This window comes from Osmia bicornis, chromosome 1 (assembly GCF_907164935.1).
Source record: "Osmia bicornis bicornis chromosome 1, iOsmBic2.1, whole genome shotgun sequence".
Taxonomy (NCBI): Eukaryota; Metazoa; Arthropoda; class Insecta; order Hymenoptera; family Megachilidae; genus Osmia; species Osmia bicornis.
In genome coordinates this window covers 6,894,978-6,915,802 of record NC_060216.1, presented here as the reverse complement: position 1 = coordinate 6,915,802, position 20,825 = coordinate 6,894,978, and the positions used below count along the sequence as shown (strand labels likewise).

Genomic DNA, 20,825 nt, shown 5'->3' with positions numbered 1-20,825 from the left:
TCCTCTCACTCTGTCCTTGCGTATCCATCCTCCTCATTCTTTATCGATTTATCTTCCTCTATTTTGATTTAAAAATTCCTCGAACAGAAAAAATAGTCGAGATCCATAATTCACCTCAGTTTCTATTATTTTGCAACGATGTCGAGGAATCATCTACGAGACAACAATCTTCCTCCTTCGTGGATTCGACGATAACCTATTCTACAATTTTTATACCCCTCTCTTCGGCTTCTCGTCTCTGCTTGACGATTGAAAAGCACATCTTTGTTCCGAACGACACGACAGTCTTCCTCCGACCCCAATTTCAAAAGACGACCCTCTTTGTGCCCGCGACTCCTTTTCACTCGTTCCCTTTAATTTTCAAACGTTCATACGATTTTGATGTTTCGTCTGAAGACGTTCACCGGTGTCTTTGATTTTTCCGCAAAAGGTTCCATTATTCGAACATCTCGTTCTCGAGCGTTTTTCTCGCCCATCTCCTCCTCCTCCTCCTTCTCCTGCCAGGTCGACCATCTTTAACGTAAGCTCGACTCCTGTCTAGAAATATCCATCATCCTTGAGGCCAGATTTTTAATAAAACTTCCAGCACCGGCTGCTGCTGCTGCTCCATCCTTAATATGCTCTCATCCCATCTATAGTGATCATCTACGGAGCCGCTGATTTGCCTCCCAACACTCCGCTTCTCTTTCTCTTTTCATCTTTTCCCTCTTGTATCTCTTGCTCCTCCTTTTTCCTCTCTCCCTCTCTCTCTCTCTCTCTCTCTCTCTCTGGTGTACAGAGAATCGATCGATTCCACAACCGGGATCCATTGTGGCCGACACTCGACCCCCGGACAATACATCGGCTGGAATGTACACACGTCGGGTATACACGATGTTATAGCGTCGCAATCGAGGCTGAACGTAACAATGGACGTCTGAGAACGATTTGACTTTGTGCCTATAACAAGGGAATATGTTACCTGGCAAATTCCTGGGAAATCGATCGACTGTTACCCGTGATTCCGTGGGACTCTGATTCTTTTTTTGTATTGCCGCTTTCTGGATTTATTTTACAGTAGCGTTATAATAATTCTTTTCTATTCATATTTGAAAGAAACACCGATGTACATTTCACCCGCCAGCGAGTTTTTTCGGAATATCCCAGCGGTTTGGATTAATCGAGGAAAATGATATATCGTCGCGGTGAATACCGATGCACCGAAAATGTATCGGCAGTGTATAAACCCTGTACACACATCATGGTCAGGTGTCGGGATTCAAAATGATTGTGTTCGAGAGATATGATTGATTCAACTACTGCTCTGTTCTTTCGTCTTCAAATTATTACATATTAATGCGTTCGTATCGCTAAGGAATGTAATTTATATTATCTTTTATAAAGTTATCAATGTGCTTCAATTTCGAAATTAATTTACACGTCACGATTTAGTGGGAGGGAATTATCCGAGAATGCTGGAAATGTTTAATCATTCAGAAATTCTGTGTAATTAATTACATTCGGTCGTTCCGTACATAACTCTGTTACGGGATTTAAAAGATTGTCTATTGTTTTTTTTTCGCAATCACTTTTGAAAATCGAAACCAGTGGAACGAATAACGAGATTTGTTGCAAACAACATTCCCGTTTGTGTAATGTACTATCGGTATTGAACATATTGTATAAAACTGTTAAAAATAAATACTGGGACGAACACATGGATAAAAGCAGATTTTTCCATGCAGAACTGGGGTAGTTTGGATCTCTTTGTCGTATTTTTTTGTTTATTGTTGTTTTACGTAAAATGTAACAAAATAAATATATAGGCAAAATTTTAGAAATTTAGGGAAAATATCTAGAGACATTTTTAAAACTCAACGAGGAAACTGATGTTCTCTATTTACGGTTCCAATTGATCTTGATCATCATCTAAGTTAGGAAATTTCGTCACTCGACTTTTGGCCCTCCCTGTGAATTTCTCGCGCTTGCCTGGGATCTTCCGGATGCGTGTTCCGGAAGAGATGGTACTCATTTTCCCGACCGTTGACTCTCGATGGTCTCACGAAAGTTGTTGCCCTCTTCTAAGACAGAGGAAGAGACAAGGAGAAGATAGCGCTACCCCCTCGATCAACAGAAATTGCCTCGACGTAGTCGTGAAATTTTAGTGTCACGAATTTCCGAATTGTTCTCCTCATTTTTGTTTTCCCCTTCTTCTTTTCCCTTCCCCTCGCGTTACAATTAGAAAAATATTATTTCTAAAGGAATATCAAACGGAATATCAAAAGGAATATCAAATATAAAGAAGCTTATACGATTCATCGTTTCACCGGAGGAAAATTGATAGAATCTAGGAAAACCGCGTTATTCTTTCAACGATTTTTCTTCGACGAAAATCGGAATACCTGCTTCCTACGGTTATGACAGACAATGTCTATCTGTTTGTTTTGCAGAAGAGCAATAGGGCTCGTTTGCATGGCACCATCGATCGACGGTCGCGAGGACTCACGATAATTGAATTGTGAATCCAATCAAGCGGAATGGCCTGTCGAGATTACGAAAGAGATCGCGACACGAGCTGCGATTCTAGCTCTCATCCTCACCGCATACTTTCTTTTCTAATTGCTCGTTACCTCAATAAATATGTTGTCATTTCAAAGATAATTTTGAGAAAATATCATTCTTACATCCCTTTCTTTAAATATCCAAGTGTGTTCTATTTAGGACTACTGAATTGGAACGGGTACTTTGGTACCCGAATATCTTATAAGTTAGGAGCCTATTTCTATTGGTGTATCTGGTCACCTAGGATTTCTACGTAACTCAACACGTTAATTAATTCGAAACGCAGCGAATGCGAAACAAGAAGAAATTTTGATTGAAACACGTCCACGTGTTCATTCGCATAAATGTAAGCACGCGTGCTAGCACGGACGTATGTGATTAACCAGGAATCGTTAATTGAAAGTAACTCGCATGTTTGACGCACGCTAATTCCGTACAGAACTCAATGTACCTGTATGCTTAATTTGCTAAAACTGATTCCACGAATGCTCGTTTAATTAGCGGAATCCGTTTCAAACTGCGATTAGAGTTTCATAACTACGAACCACCGCGCTCGTATTCACGTAACAAATATTTTTCCCCTGCAAATCTAGTTTGTAATAAATCAAAGGCACACGCGATATTCAGGAAGCTACTTTGAAAGATTAAAAGATATTTCAACGAAGTAAAAAGATTCCTCTCATTACTATGCGACGGTGATTCTTCTGGTTCAGTAATCAAAATCTATATGAATTATACTTATGACTATGAATGTTACTGATGTATACATACGGTAGAAGATAAAATGAATATTTTATGAATCTATTCTTACCCGTTCTAATATTCCTCCCTGACATTTATTTCCCGATGAAAATGTAATAAGTAGGTCAGACAGTTGTTACTCAGCTTTGAATAATTGGTCAAGTTCGTCATATTTTTGTCGGGAAATAGCCGTTCATTTTTTAAATATATTAAAAACTGTGAAAGATCTTCGTTAACGGCTTCTGTAATTCAATCTCTTATTTATTTTCCATAAAGTGAACTAGTGACTTTGTGGTTTGTCGGCGAACAAAGAAACCCGCTTGTTTCACCGTTCGTCGCTCCAAACAATAATCCTGACCGTCCATTACGCTTTTACGGCGTTTCATTTCGCGCTGAGAGAAGTGCAGCTGTCAGTAGTCGATCGTAAAAAATGTTACAACAGCGTTGTAACGTGGACGATAACTAACCATCCCGGAGACGGCGATAAGGCTGACCGTATAAAACTTACACTGTCGAAAGTGATTTAAATGTCGGATTCAAGCGACCGCGTCAACGTGGTCTCCGATTTTACGACGATTCGAAGAGCGATGAATTCGAGACGTCCGAGCGATAACTAAGGCCCATAAAATTGTTTGAAAAGAAGCTAAAAAATCGGAGGTAAAAAAAGATCCAACAAGTTTCGAAGATCGAAATACGAATTCTCGCTGAGAAACGAGTGACGTTCTCCGGAAACGTGGGTTAAAGGGTGAACGTGTCGACGAAGAATTCCCCGATATATCTCGACGTCATTCTTCGACTTCCAACGGCGAGAAAATATTCCATCGTGTTGGAACGGGTGGCGGATCGAAAAAGGGCGGTAACCGTATCGCGAGGGGGTTGCGAAGGGACAGGGGATGGATAAAAGGCCAGGAGATTAACGCATCGATTAGTTCGAACACGGTGGAACACTCTTCGGCACTTTGGCGCCGCGTGTGCGCTCCACACACGTTCTTTTTATTATTCGAAAAGCTCTTCTGAGCCTTCATCCAGCTAAACCGATGGGACCGAATACCGTAGACAGCCAGCCGTCTACGCTGGGCCGACATTTTTTCTCTCTCTGGTATTCCGATCCAGAGAGAAGACTTGTTGGTTTGGAAATATCCGATGAAAATCCGGCCTGGTTTGAAATTCTTTTATCTCCAGGATCGATTTCGATCGAGTTCCATGGAAAAATGACATTTTTTCGAAAGACTACAGGTAATTGTACTATTGGATATAGGAAGGACCTCAGCGACTAAAGCTGATTTCGAGAAAAATGTTTTTAACCATTTCATATATATAGTGAAATTGCTGAAAAAATATCTACAGGTTCTAGGAAATAGAAATTTTAAGATTCTGAAATTTTTTAATTTTGCAATCCTGGCATTTTAAAATGTTATACATGTAGAATGGTAAGACCATGGCCCCTACCTACAATTTTGCATAGTCACATTGTCTAAATTCGAATGTATTTGTTTGTCAAAAATAATCATCGACTGAGGCGAGGAAATTGTATATTTTGGAAAGGGGGACGTTGGATAGAATAGCATTTCGGAGAGCGGATAGGAAGTGCTTTCGAGAATTTATTTCCCTCGATCGTTGCACGTGTTGCAATAAAGTATTGCATATTGCATTGTTGCGTATAAGCTTAATTCAGGAGAAACTATCAAATATACGGTAAGCTTGTAAATAACAGTTTATTGCCACGTGTAACGTTGGGCCAGAAATACGGAAATAGAAATACCAAGATAATTTTCTTTCACACCTTCTCCTTTTTCTTCAAGATCGTATCATCTCAACAACTACATACTTCTGATACAACAAAAACAGACTTCTAAAATTTTCAAAATGCTACATATTTTAATTTAACCAGTTTGCTTTTCCATTACAATTACCTAGAGTTACCAGCGATTGTTCGATGAAATTCAACAGAGGGAATATTGTTTCGAAATCAATGAACGATAGGAAAATTGAAGGGAATCGAAGAATGGATTCGTTAATGCGTTTCTTCGGGCGTGAGTTCGCGTTGAATTATTATTTCGCGATTGGTGCACGGTCGAAAACACGTTGGAAACTCGTTTCAAGCTGGCGGAAACGTCAAGCGATAAGCGTTCGCTGGCGGTCCGCGAAACGATTAAATAAAAATGAATTTTCGATGCCGCCAGAAAAGTGGGGGCCCGAATAAATTCAGCTGAATCGCGTCGAAGTGAAAGGACGCGAAAGGAAAACGCTCCTTTTTCTCCTTCGATTTCATAGTAATGGAATTCGTTGTTCAACGAAACGCGTTATCGACATTGCAAATCGTTGCTGTCGAATTTCTTGATATACAGTAAATAAATAATGTCCCCTAATTTCTTCGAAGCATAGCTCGATTAAAACGCAGTTTGACGTTCGAGTGAAAAATCGTGTTACGGTCTCGGTTCTGCACACGTGAAAGAAAATATTGTAGCTTACGACGCTTTTAAAATGATTACACCGGCAAATAAAAGGGGATAAAAGGACTGTAACAATGTATATACCCGAAGAAAGTGTACGAACTCTGACTCTGGCAATTTACGAGTTAAAGCGAAAATTGTCGAGGAGAAGCAAGAGGCAAAACACTCGTCTAACGGATGCAAATACTCGAGGAGCTACTTCTTTTACGAGCATTTCTCTTTTATCTTGCCCGAATTACACTTTTTGTTACCACTTGAACGCAAAACCAGACACTTTGATGATCGAATTAAATACAAAAGCACACCGTCAGCATTTTGAAACGTTCCCGGTGGTCCGCAAGGCGGTTCGATTATCTAGCGTCAGGACATTTATCGTTATATCGATCGTCCCACGGGCTCATCGTCGCGTGTCCTGCTTCGAATCTGTCGCCAGGACACACGACACGGTTCCGTGGATGTGTACACACGTATATATAGTAGAGGACTACTCCGGAGCACCGACAGCAAAACCGCAAACACGCGGCTTGGCGCGACCAAACCCCAAACCAAAGCCAACACTATGGCTGCGAGGGTAAGTAGAGCTTACGTAGTTCGAATCGAGGGATTCTGAGGGAGAAAGGGATGCCGAAGAGAGAGAGAGAGAGAGAGGAGCGAAGGAAACGTGGCGTGCTGCAATCGAGGAAGCAGACACTTTCTAATTGGATGCACGGAATCATTCGACGAGGAATGTTTCCGACATTCTCGTTAAAGAGCCCGATGCAGTCGTTTTTGGAGACCTTCATGGGCTGAATTTTGTCCGATATTTTTAAGTCCTTCGAATTTCAATTCGTTTCGTTTGCTACTACAGGGATGGTTTCTATATTAGGTTTCGTTCAAGTTATTCCTCGATTAATTAGCTCTGACGATTTTTCAATTGATCCACGCCAGACGAGTCGACGGTGCCGAAGTCGTCAACTTTCAAGAGGTTCGTTATCCTCGATTCCTTTCAACCCCTTTATTAAGATGTTACCCTGCGTGAAAGTCGAACGCATTGCCAGAGCGATGGGAAATAGTGGAATAAAATCGAAGACAGGTAGAACAAAAGTAATTTCCATATAAAGAAAAATGTGTATCATGTGGGGAATATCATTCAAGAACCATCAATTTATCCGTCTCCAGCTTGCCAGATACAATTTTCTCCCCCTGTAATCATGAAACGAAGGACTAGAGAGCGATGAAAAAAATTATCCTGAGTCAGGATCGGAAAATACATTTTCTTATCAGGCATCTCTTCCTCGTCCTATTTCCGTAGGAATGTCAATCGTTCCGGCCAATCTGCTCGCGTTACGACGCGATGTCCAGTTTCGCATATAGGCCACAGTATCGCAAAATAATATTATTAGATAGCTCTATACGCATCCAGTTACTTTCAGAACGATCCCACATAAACAACATTATTTTTTTTTCTGTAGAAACATTTAATAGCTCCAGTTTGCTCACCTTCTATCTTCGAGATTAATTAAAAATAAAATGAAGTATACGGTAATATAGTAGGTGAATTGAGTCATGTTCTGTAATTTGCATTTAATATTGCAATTATTGTGTTAATTGCTTACGTTAATTAATTCTCGCACCGAGTGCAAACGGAAAAATCAAACATTTTCAATTACGATTGTTTCACAGCAACGACGTTTAAAAAGCCTTCTCCTCGACGTCTGTTATAATTAAAAAATGTACCGTATTCTCTGGTCAATCTTCTTTAATTAATTCCGGCTGTAATCGCGACGTTTCTAAATGAAAATCCTATGAAATAATCGCGCGTGATGGGCGGCAGGAAAAAACAAGCACAAAGAGAAGCTGAACACTAATGTTCGCTCATTTCAATCATCGTCACGTCGATGAGCGAGCACGAAAATGGCTAATTAGCAGGCAGTGGCTGCAGGCTGGCGCAAAAAAAAAAAAGGAGAAAAGAGGAAGAATTTTAAAATTACGTTCGCCCGGGCGTTTCACGCAACGTCAGCCGATAAAGCTAAAAGGAAATTCCTTTGCGACCAACTCTTCTCGCTACTCGTATTGACTCGGACGGGGCTCGAAAAGGATCAGGAATTTTAATATCTCGCTTTAATGGTATTTTTCTTGCTCGATGTATCTCGCCTAGCAGACGACGATTTTCACCGCAGCCACGGCGAGAATGAATAAACCAACCACGGATTTCCAAAATATTTGGCAAGGCTGGATATCGATCCGAAGCGCCGCGAAATTTCACAAGGCAACGCTTATCAGAGCCATTTGTGATACGTCAAATCGCACGAAAGAAATTAAATTTGAACACTGATAAGAGGAAGGTGGGAAAATGCACCACTTCTTGTTTTGATACAAACACGTTCAAAATGAAAAAAAGAGTAAAAATAGTAGGGTGAAAATTCAACTAGTTCGAAGCTATGCTATTTAGGGTGATAATATAAACCAAAACTTTAAAGGTAAGAAATAGATCATTTCCTTTCACAGACTTTGTGTTATAAAATAAAAACCAATGATTTTCACTGCTGCACTAATCACATGTAAAATATCAAAATTATTTAGACACCAAAAATGAAAAAATTTCAAAATAGAAAGATATTTCCAAAAATTTTAAAGTCCGAAATAATAGAACTAACTTTTAATAAACACCACTCCAGTGACACCTTGGCCCATATTTCCACCTCCTCCCCTAACACCACAATTTTCGTAAACTTTGAACCTAGAAAAGAGTTAATCTGATGTTAGATGTTTATTTTTCAGAAAGAGGGCGATGGCTTCCCTTTTGGTATTCGCGTGATCCCGAATACGGTGAGTGGTGAACCGGATGATCGTGGGGTAACACGTTGATCTGGGTTCGAGGGTGCGAGTTGGGTGGTTTAAGTGCGTGTTTAGCGGTGTCGATCCCTCGACAGCCTTTCCACGGGACACTAAAGGCCACTAGGGGTCGCTATACGACTCGTAAGGGTAGCTAGCTAAGGGTAGGTATCTCGTGCACCACCGTACGGAATCACTCGACGTCTTGATCGTTGACACGCTGTCTTTATGGGGCTATTTAATTATCCTTTTGGATCTCGACGAAAGGATTAATACGTTCAAGTTAGAATGAAAGTTTCGAGGCCACTTCCGAGGAAGGAGGAAGAAAAGGAGAATCGTAAACGCATCGAAAGATCCTTGCCGAGGCGACTGGATACGAAATTTAGGATTCGTGAAACGACAAGAAGACGACGACACGACGACCCCTGCACGACGTACGAGTTTGGCGATAGTCCAGCAGATGCCAATTCAATCTTCCTGCTTGCTGCGGATGTAAAATTTCAGATGGCCAAGGAACTTTCCTCTTCTGTGCCTTTTCCTGGCCACTGCAGTCCTTCGAGTGTGCTTACGAGTTCCTTAACAGGGCATGCATCCCTCCAATATACTATCTTCTTTCACTTATATCGCTTTTCATAAGTTATTCACGTTCCGTGATTTTTTGATGAGAAAATATCTTCGGATTTCCAAACGTCGGGATAGCCGCATTGAATATCCCCAGTAGCCAATAGCAGGCGTTTCTTTATTTCTCAGCCATCAGGGGGCAAGAATTAATAAGCATTCCGATCTCGTACGCTCGGCCGAACAGCAATTAATTTATTCCCCGCGGTATACGAGTGTCCCGAATGAGAAGCCCGTGGGATACGCGCCTCTCTCCTCGTTCACGAGACTTTCCCTCGGTTTCAGGGAACGCTTCGAATTTAACGAGCACCTTCATTGATGAATCGCACTCATCAAAGCGTCGCACGATTTCAGGTTGATCTAACGACGCCACGTAATCACGAGCAAGCTAACGGAGAAGCTTCAAGACGACTGCTGCCACTTACTTAACACGCGTCGCGACGCTCGTCCGACGGGCTAACGCGTATCCCGCTTGAAACACGCATTATTCCGCTTGGAATATGTTCTAGCAACGTTCTACAAGATTCAAAGTCGCTTCTATGTTTGTTCCACTGAGATTCCCCTGCAATTTCCACGGATTTTGGATTTGTAACGAATGGAAATTCGGGGAAATTTAACGTGTTCTCTGATTTGGCGAATTTCAAAGTTCTGAACGAAAATTAACGCTAAAAATACTCATCTTTACAGGCACTTAACTTTTGAACGGATAGATTCCTCAAGTCTCGTCGAATTTTGTATACCTCAAAGTAGTGTTCAAACAATTGGAATACATCAGACTCCACCTCACCAATTAAGAATTATAACTAAATTCAAAATAATATGCAACGAAAATTGCATAGATATATTCCATTACCTTATATTGTCCTAGATCCTTGACACTGCAGGATAATTTAACGTTACGTCCTGCTGGAACTGTAATATTCCCTATTTCTTCGACGAATTCAGGATCTGGGACGGTGGTAACTGAAATCAGAAATTAAACAACGATTTGTACAAAGTATACATTGTCAAGTCTCAAATACTAAGAATATATCTTTTTTTTAAATCACAACATCGCGGACAATCCAAGAACGTATTTTACTTGCAGAGATTCGCGTTAGATACGTTCAGAAGAGATGTACTTTGAGTTATAGGCACTCGCCGATCGGACTGACAGTCTAGTTATTGAATACAAAATGCAATTTTTCAAGTCTGCCGCGCGGTACATCTCGTCGCAAGTAGTCTTGAAAAGTAACAGACTGTTCCTTGTTCGCGGAGGCTGATCGAATCCGCGCCAGGATTTCGACATATCCGTCTCATCCAAACGGGACATCAGCCATCCATCGCGTTTCCTCCCTGAATAGCATTATTTCTACGACGATACTGACGATCAAAACGAATTTTCTCATGATAGCGCCATGCTAGTGGTTTCCATACAACCACTGCTTTTGGAGAAGAAAGTGCAACCCTTTTTAAGAAAAATTAGAATTATTGTTCTTTAATTTTTACTTAAAAGGAATTCTCAAACCTTCACATCCCAAATTAAAATTATCAATCAATAATTATTGAATAATATCTAAAATGTTTAATGATACTTTCGATACAATGTATTTTGTTCTTCATTGAAATTCCATGAGGTGCAAAATGCACTGCGAATCCATTAACGTTTCAATGCAACCGTGCCGTCATTATCATCGGTATTCATTATCGGTCAAAAAGAATATCGCGAGAACGCAACGCGAAGTGCGAAGCGTCGAAATTGTCGAAATGCCTTGAAAGGAATTCACGGTAACGAGAACAAACTAATGGAAGCGCGTCGACATGGAAATTCACATGAAATTTCAATGCCACGCGGAACACCATAGCCAACGCACGCTTTCAAGTACACCATAACAGAGGAATCATAAATCAAACTTGTACGTAGCACAATTATACCATGAAAGATCTGAAAAGATGCAGATCACAAAGGAAGAGAAACTTCTTTGTATATTTTTACTATAAAAGAAAATGAACACACTTATATAAGATAAACCTGAGAGGGATTTTATAAATATTTAATAATTAAGGATTACATTATTACACCGTAAGAAATGAAGATTTTGAGAATTGCAGCTTGCTCTATATCGCCTTTTACTCTAGGGAAGCCTACTTTGCTCGATACTATACAGCACGTACATTCCTTGATGGTACTGAAATTCGTGAATTTCAGTTGGATCCTAGCGATCAGATCAAGCTTCTCTAGGGAAAATGGCAATATAGAGGCAAGAATTCTAAAAATCTTAATTTTAATATTCAATATTATTATTAAGAGTAATTCAGAAAAAAATAATATAAAATTTAATATACAACTGTCACTTCTTTTTCGAACAAAATTTGTTACAATTTTTACAACTTGTTAAATTTTCATTCGCCATCTCACCTTGGTTTACCCTCGTTCAGTAAAATTGTATTTGAAGATAAATGAGAACTTTCATCGGATAGTGGATCGAAATGCATCTAATGCGTTTCAAAGTGCGCTGCTCAAACGATATTACGGATTACAGAGGGGTTGAAAAGGGGTGAGGATCTGGAAGCTGGGAAAAAAAAAGAGAAAGATCGTTAGCTCCGAAGAGACCCGACAGGGGAGGTACTACTTTCGAGTTCGAATACGATTCCGCTAACGATCCGTACAGTTGCACCTGTATCCCTGCACCCTCCACGTTCACCTTCGGCTCCAATTCAACCCCCGTAAGATCCCCTGTTGTCTGAGGACAGAGAACGATGAGGCAATCTGTGCTGGCTAAAATAAGTCGCTTGGTTTCCTCTCTCTGCTTTATATCACATAATTAATCGACGCATTTCCGTTTAATTATAAACACACCCTCCTTTCTCCATCTAAACGCGTTTCGCGTAAATCTTTCGGCGTTCAAGCAGGGTTCACAAAGTGAAATGAAAAAAGGAAAAAATAATAATAAGAACAATAATCGTAAAGCTCTCAGCGGGTCCGCAACAATTCAACACTTTAAAACAGCTTTATATCGTCCACGCAAAGTGCAGGCAACGCTTGTTTACAACGGCGTCCATAAAAATAAATGCGAAGAAGAGACACGCGGCCACGTTCCAGCAAGCAGCTTCTCGCCATAGCCTAGATTTACATGCGCGCGTATATATACGGGTAAATAAATGGAACGGAAAGAAAATGGAGAAACACGAGGAAACGGCGAAAGGTGACTTGTAAAGGTGACTCCTGCTTTTGCCAAGGGAACAGGACCTAACGCTACTAGGAAATTCTCTTTGGGCCACTGCCATCGACTTTGCTATCTGCCAACCCAAAGGAACCACCAGCTTGTGCAGACTTATACACGTGTGTATGTGTGTAACTTAGTGCGAGACCACATTTCGAACTCGCCGAGACAGAGTATCTCTTCTTCGGCTTGGCTCATCCAGCAAATCTCTGATTTTCACAGTTCATAAATAAGATCATATTTTATGTGAAATTAAATAATGGTGCAAAACTGAACTGTTATAGGCAGATTCTTATTAAATAAAAGAAAAAAGAAAAAAAATGAATCTTGTTGACTCTTAAATCCTATTATTAAGGCCCTTGTATTATCAGTACCTCTTTTCAGCTTTGACCCGATGTTTCGTTTCGTCACCCCCGAAATTTCGTCGGATAACTGGGCCAACGCTCTCCAACAATAACAACCCTCGGCTAGCGGAAACGAGCGCAAGGAACACGCGCCTCGGAGGTGCTCAGCAAATTCCGCCAAACATACTCGACTCGCTCTAATCACCAATTCACTCGAAACCGGCAACAACCCTGTAAAACTCACTCCGCTGGCATCCGCATAATTAATAAACCGGCGCGTGAATCGTTAAAAGACGCGATCGGCCGCGATTTTCGAGCGTGAAACACGCGATCATCCGCGACGATGAGAGATATTAATTAAAATTCTCCGGCCCACTCGAACCGTAACGAGGGGATCTCTCTCGCTCTTTAATCACCCGAGCGTATATCCTGAAAACCTACCCGGCGAGTTTCCACGTTTTCACGCTTTTCCTCGCGTCCAATTAACGCGAAATATCGTTGCGTGACGCGTACCGGATCTTTGCGATTTCCGGCTAACCTTCGAAGGAACACACCCTCTTTTCTCGCTCGCTTTGACCAACCTTCCTACGCTCGTTAATTCGAAGCCGATACTCGAGCATCGTGTTAATTATGTCGCGAGTCTATGGTCCACTTTCGCCCGTAATTAATACCTCGATTTTCTTCTTGACTGGATTGCACTTACCGCCACGAGGGTTGTTGTCGTCGTATATGGATCTTTGTTTCTTGTTTTCTGGATGCAGAGATTTCATTGATTTGTCGCCTGACGCCTAATTGGAGGCTTAATTGGCAGTTGCCTACTCAGCGCTTTAATTAACTAGTGAGTTTGAACTTTCACTAAGGCTTGGGACGATCATGATTCAAAAGTTATGAGAAAAAGAAGCTTGTACTTCTTATAGTGCATTGAGCCGAATATAAGTGTTTGAAAATGAGTAGTTATTGTTAAATCTATCGTTACACAAATGCTACAGAATTTAAAATTCCACTAAATTTCAGATTTATTCAGCGAGAAATAGAGGAACAAGGAGGCATCGGAGTTTTTGCCAGGACGTTACTGCAAGAAATTGCTGACTAGATAACGTCTGCTTCTACTCACAGTCAAGATTTATCGGCGGTCGAGAAAATAAGGGTCGCCTCCTTAAAAATTATATCACTTTCAGCAAAGTGTAAGAAATTGAATTACAAGTTATTCGAGAGTCACCCTCCGATCGCTTAATTCACCTTAACTTTTCCAACGGAATCGCATCCCTATTAAATGCACTCTAAATCAAACTTCATTTCTGAATCCAATACTTTAATGTACATTGTTCAATTTCAAAATGATGCAATTATAGCTATTCGTTTTATTTAATGGGAACCTAGTTATCGAAGCGCTTTGAAAGAGCTTTCTTGAATATTAGTGAGTTAAGCAAGACAACCAAGGAATCATAAAGTGTCTCATGCTGCTCGTACACACGACAAAGCCAGCAACGAATGTCTGTTCGGTGCGACGAAGCTTTGAACAGGGAGGCAACATTTTATGTCAATTTTCCGCTTCAGGTAGCGAGACTCGCGAGGAAACGGGCCGACTACATCGCGTCGCGCGTATCCTCGTGAAAATATCGCTGTTACGGAAGCAATAGGCAATCGAGCGTGCGAAATATTTTCCGTGCGAACGTGTCGTTGTGACGGGAAACCTTGTTACTTTAGCTACTCGACTTCCTATGCACAACCGGCTCTCTGCATTATTAATAATTGAAATCCGATTTCAATTTCACCGGGAGCATAGGTCCGTGTTAAACACGAAACAGCTTCGACTGATTTGCGTATGTAAATTTCAGAAAAGCCCTCCACTTTCTCCTTTGATTTTATTCGACAAACGAACTTCCTGACTTTTTCCGAAAGAACACAACCTTGGCATCCGGGGCGTGGAATCGCATTTTCTAAAAATGCTAACGTTCCACCACGCGAGAAAGAAAAGTGACGATGGTCGTCGGACGTTTGCGAGCTCGAATTCCGGAAACGCAGCCGAATTGTTCTCGCATTCCCGGATTTTCATTTAAACCGAGCTCCCTATCGGCCCGGCGACTTAAACGCGCTGGAATAACACTTGCCGCTGGAGAACGTTCATCAGAAATGCATGGGCTTCCGGTGGTCGGTTTCGCGACCGAAAAAACCAATGTTTTCTCCACCTTTTCCTCGAAAAGTTCGAACGAAATCCGAGATAAGGATTTGAGGGCACGCATTCACATATACACTTTGAGATTCGACCAGCGGATACGAAAGTTTACCTTGGAAACGCGCTCGTGTTCGCATTTGCATATACAGGGTGTCCTACCCGACGAAACTCTTTTCTTTTTTTTTTTCCTTCATCTTCGTATTACGAAAACATCTTTCGCGTAGAAAGTTGCATAAGTTTAAAACGAAAAGTCAATGTGTGCGCGTTTAGGTGTGAATGTGAAATTTCTTCTCTTTTTTTTTTTTTAGTTTTTCCCTTCCTGTTCCTTGAGACTTTCATATCGTAGGGTGAAACCATTTGAACCTTCCTTTTTCTTGAATTTGGATTCTCTTTCTCTTGTGCGTACACTGTTGCATTTATGTACGATACAGTTTGAAAGACTGTTGAAAATATGAGTGAGTTTGTTGAGATAAATTGCAGCAAGTTGCTTCTGCGTCCGGTGATATATAGGACATTTATAAAGTTATTTATAACAAAACTATGATGCATGCTACGCGGGCTCCCGGTGCGAACGTAAACAAACGTAAACAAAAGTGACTATATAAATTTTTTATTGCTTAAGAGGGATGGATCATAGAAATTAAAACTCGTGGTAGCGAAATACAAATGTCTATTTTAAATTGTTGGAAAGTGAAAACAAAAAATACATTTAATCTCCTCATAACTGTTCTTTCCACGAACCGAAATAGAACGTTTGAAATTTCCCCAAAATTTCCACCCTCGTCTCCTAAAAGTTTCCGTGATTGAGATTCCAAGCTACCCGTTTGTAGAATGAAACTTATCGGCTTGGATGCCAAGAACAATTCAAAACAAAAAGCATAAAAGTCGGGTTGCTAACATAAACGCGTCTCTCGAAATCGTAAAGTAGTCAGAATCCCCTTTGCAACCAACTTGTACCACTTTTTCTATTTTTGTTCGCGTTACACAGATTACATACATATCGTTTTTATCGAAACTCTACCGTCTGTCTATGTTCGCATCCATTTTATCTTGATTCAACTGTGTATTTTCCGTCGATGCGTTCCTCACCGACGGCTTTTTCCCTGTCTCTCGGAAAAACTACGTCCCTGGGAATGCGGCACAAGCGTGCGAATGTGCACGTGCACAGGAAAGATTTCCGAGAGCCGGATTTTTCAATGCCAACAACAGCTCAGCTGGTCTGGTGTGACGAATACGTGAATGATTTTCCCTTCTTCAACCCCCTTGGAAAACGTTTTCTCTTGCTAAGAACCCAGAATCTCTATGGATTGCATGAGTCGTGGATAGAGAAATAAAATAAGCAACTACGAAAATTATTTTACCTGTCCGGATTCAACATTTTTCTGGATTAAGCAAGTTTAGAGTAATTTCAAAAGAGATGGATCACTTTTTTAAAGACTGGAATTTAGACCCTAATTAATGGATTTTTAAAAAATAAATATTTTAATAACTGTAACAATGATTTAACTACCCACACGCTGTAGCGAAAATGATATGAAATATAAAATTAAATTAAAATTGGGCCCCTCCCCATGGTCCGCTATTCGAGGCTGAATAAAATACGTGCTCATCTTCCTGCATCAGAAAAACAAAATGTTAATTCAAAGATTTAAAGACTCAAATAAAATAATGATGAGATCTAACGGATAGTTCATAAGTTATGAAAATGGTCCATCTCTCCAGAAATTACTCCAATTATCTTTGTATTTTATTTTTGCAAGTAGAGGCATCGAACCTCTGTATATCTACTGTTAACGAAAAGGTGTGAAAATAATAAATTTCAAAAATGCTGATACGATTGCTCAATCGAATCGGAAGTTAGGTAAGTCTAACCAAGAAAGATTATCTGACAAATGACAGCGGTCTGTCTGTCCCGGGACCAATGAGTCGTCCTTATCAGCCGATTCACGGCGCAGACTCTCGATTTTTCCCGTGGAAAAGATGAAAAAGCCGGCGGGTCTATCTATCGATATCACTTCGCTGCCATGGTGGTAGACTGATGGTGGAAAAACAACAGCTAGGGTAGATAAACCATTTCTTACCTCGACGATATCATTGCCGCGAAGATTAAGTGGACGTAATAAAGGAATAAAAAGCGATCAGTGTTGAATGACCATTAACGTGATCACCTTCATCCCTTCCCTCCAGGAAAATAAAAAGTCTTCGAGTGATTATTTTCTGATGGTCTAATTTTTTACCTCTTCTTCCGGTTAATTGATTTATCACTCAGTAGAAAATGAATTACCATTTTCCTGTTTTGTTAAACGATAAATCCTTTCCGTTCCACTATATACATTACACCCTGTATACGACGAGTTGGTCCTCTCATTTGAATACTTAGATTGGAAGGATCGCCAGGGGGTTTGGCGGTACGCCGGAAGTAGCGGGGTGGATGGCAGTGTCGAGCAACGAAGAAGGGGAGGCCAGGCACAACCTGGGGCCGCTTAATCGCGTTTTCCGTGAAATTTATGAGATCTGAACCGATAAGGTGGGAAATAAGAGCGAACCTCGGAGAAAGAAGCAAGAGAAAAAAAAGAGAAAAAGAAAGGTGGAAACGGGCTAGAATCGTGGCGAGAGTATAACGGCCCGCTTTAATACGTGAAATGCTTGTGATTTTGAAGTAGATAAGGGGAATCATCGCACGGTTAGATGCTTTCCACTGTTTTTTCGCCAAATATCCGCCTATACGAGATTTCACGGATTGGTTATTGATGTAAGCGTTATTGGCCAACGCTGTGTCGCTTTCAACAGCCATAAATGAAAGCAGAGAATTTCATTGCTCCGAATTTTCCGCATTTTTTCAGCTTTTCAAGCTTTCGTGATTGGATTCTTCGAGTACTATTCACAGCCAGTGATTTTCTGAAAATACCACTGAGCTTTGTATTAAAAATATTCTGATAAAAGCAACGACTTTCCAAGGTGGTAGAATTCAAATATAACTTCGAAGGGAACAGCGAAGACTGAAAAATCCACCGCACACAACGCTCGCCAGGTTATTGCATACACTTAACGATGCAACAGAATTTTCAACAGCACCTTCAAAGCAATGTCTGACTGAAGAGTAGCTCGTCTACGATGTATAATTCTCCTAACGAGGGAATTGCGATGAAAGAAGAGCACGGGAATCGCCCGCCCATAAGAACTTAACGTTTCAGAAAAATATTCCAGACACCGCCAGCGAACCGCACTATTATTCCACGTTCATCGCGAAGAAAAGGAACAAGGGAAAACACGAACGAGGACTTCTTATAATATCAATAAAATTTCGATAAAGCTTCGTTAAGAAAGGAAATGCCACGAATATTGTGCTTATTAGGGGGAAAAAATACCGGCTGAGGAAACTAACAAGTACTCGAACGATTAATAATATTTTTTACAACTATTTACGAGATAACAATTACGGCAAGTTGTAAAATAAATAAAGGCAAAGCTTATTTATGGAAGCTTCTTTGCGAGAACACTCCTGTTGAAATCACTCGCGACCTTCTTAGGTGACTACACTACTCTTACAGGGAAAGATTTGTTGAATTTGTTTACAAAGGATCCGATTATAAGTTGTATTATTAAACTTCAGAAATAAATCATCCACAGCCGAGAATTGCAAATTACTCTCGGCTCGATTTGATAACAGTTTCTGTTGTAACAAAGTTAGATTTCGACGTTTTCGGTTCATAGCTACACAGACAGTAGTCGAACATGATGTAGAGTGAACCAGAACAGTTGTTTCTGATAGTAGAATTTCCGGCACCTCAATTAAACTTCCTTCGTGAACTAAATACAATAAACTCTACCAACAATTAATTCCCTCTGATTTAGGCAACTTTCAATTATATGTCCATTATTTTATTTTAAAGATAAAGGGGATATTTTTGAATCGTATTCGTGGAATATTTTTAAAGTATCGAAAAAGAAACAATAATTTTGTTTGCCTCCGAGTACATGAAATATTTTCAGTAGTATAGGTCGACGATTAGGGCGACGATGGCAGCCTCCTTTCCATAATATTATACATAGTAGAAATTGCACTTTTTCCTTTCCTTTTCGGCTGTATGGAAGACAGTTTAAGCGGCTATTCAGCAAGAAATACAGACCTTTGTTTTGGTCGCGATAAAATCTGAAACTACCATCGCCGGAAAGACTGGCAGCCGAACGGGGCGAAACTCGGCAATCTTATCTAAATGAACTGCCCCCTTCTAACTCCGTACATACTTTTGGTAAACGATCGAACAATCCAGTTAGCGTTCGTTTCTCCCTACGAACAGTATAATTGGGCAGGAAAGTAAAACTCAAAGATTGGGTTACGTCGGCCTTTTTCCCAACATCCTGGCAGATCTCCACGCTGATCCACTTTTTCTACCAGATTGGATATATCGAATGTCCTTTGACTAGCGTCGGTTTCTTATCATCGATCTCGTTAAAGTTTATCGCTGGAATTTCAACCAGATCGATGATAATAATCGTTTCAAACCACGTTGACAAACACCGAGCCGGTTACACGATTTGCTCGTCATATTCTCACGGTGTACTAAAATGATACTTCCCCCTTCCATCAATCCGTCGTAAAGTAAATCCTTTGGAGAATCACGTATCATGAGACGGATTTATTCCCCAAACCGTAGCCGAGGTAAGACGGCGAGTGAGTATATCGGATTTACGTACTGTTCTGCCTGCCTTTTGCTACTCTCCTTCCTCGTGTTTTCAACCTTCCCCTCCGTCTGTTTACGCCGCAAACCTCGCGTTGTTTCTTCTCGTCGCTTTAAAATGCGATTTCCACCAGCCATCTCGAGTTTTCTCGGCTGACTTGCGGCGGATATTATTCCCTTCTTACCATCTTGCTCCCGCTGTGCTTGGATTTCTAATTTCATCGCGTCGATTCTTTCGCTGTTTAGTATTTGAACTTTGGTTTATCAGAGGTCTGAGACAGTAGCATAACTGTTATATTAAAAACCATTTTTCTTTTTGATAAATTGAGAAATATTTACGAAAATTTCGAAGAATACAAAAATAAAGAAAATAAAATTTTCTGACTCTCTATCGGACAATTACGATCGTGGCACTGATTTGGTGCATCAGTGAAGTCTGGAACACGTGTTTCACAAAGCGCGGATCCAAACACCGTAGAAACGTGTTCGAATCAAGTTGACCTGGCATTCATAAGCTCGCGTATTAAGCTACATAGTACGATTACTGTTTGGAATTCAATGCCTGGTTGAATTCGATTTTCTCTTCTGATTTAAATACAATATATGTATATCCGAATATTCCACGTGGTGGCACGACGAGCTGGCACATTCGAACAATGTGATTGCAGAAAATTGAAATGCAAATGGTTGATAATCGAGCCTTCGCGATGTACACGATCCTTTGCAAACTTCAAATCGATTTCATCCGTCGGATAATTCGGTTCCGCGAATGATATATGTATATGTATAAATTTATAACAGGCCACTCGTGAACAATCGTGAAACTCGATTACTAAAATAAAATTGAAAGCTATAAATAAATTGAAAATGTGAATTTCGAGTGGGTGTTTCATCGATTCCCTGATTTATTCACTTCCTATTATCACTGAACGTTATAATTGACACGTCAAACGATTATCCTGTCTTTTATAGTAACGAACCGCAAACTTCGTTACATCGTTTCAAACGTGGTGCTAATCGACGTTAAATCAGAGTTAAACGATCTTGTTAATTTGGTTCGGAATGAAAACGTTTCAATACAAAAATTCAGGCCAAAGAAAAATAAAACGTTGCTTCGTTGACAGAGTTCTTATAGTTAAGCGTGCAATAGAAAAAAGCCAAGAGTGCATGTTCGATGCATTTTTAAGCGAATCCTTGACACAAATAAGAAGACCTTAATAAGAGTATTGTACATCCGACATGAAGAACAAAAA

The 20,825-nt window shown here is 40.4% G+C and overlaps 1 protein-coding gene across 1 annotated transcript in view; it reads right to left on the bottom strand.

Moving 5' to 3' along the window:
- The window catches only part of LOC114882313 (lachesin-like), a 135,959-nt gene that overhangs the window by 83,086 nt on the left and 32,048 nt on the right, over positions 1–20,825 (bottom strand). The window contains exon 2 of the mRNA XM_029199208.2: positions 10,021–10,130. Within this exon, the coding sequence (XP_029055041.1) occupies positions 10,021–10,130 (110 nt within the window). The remainder of the gene's footprint in view (positions 1–10,020; positions 10,131–20,825) is intronic.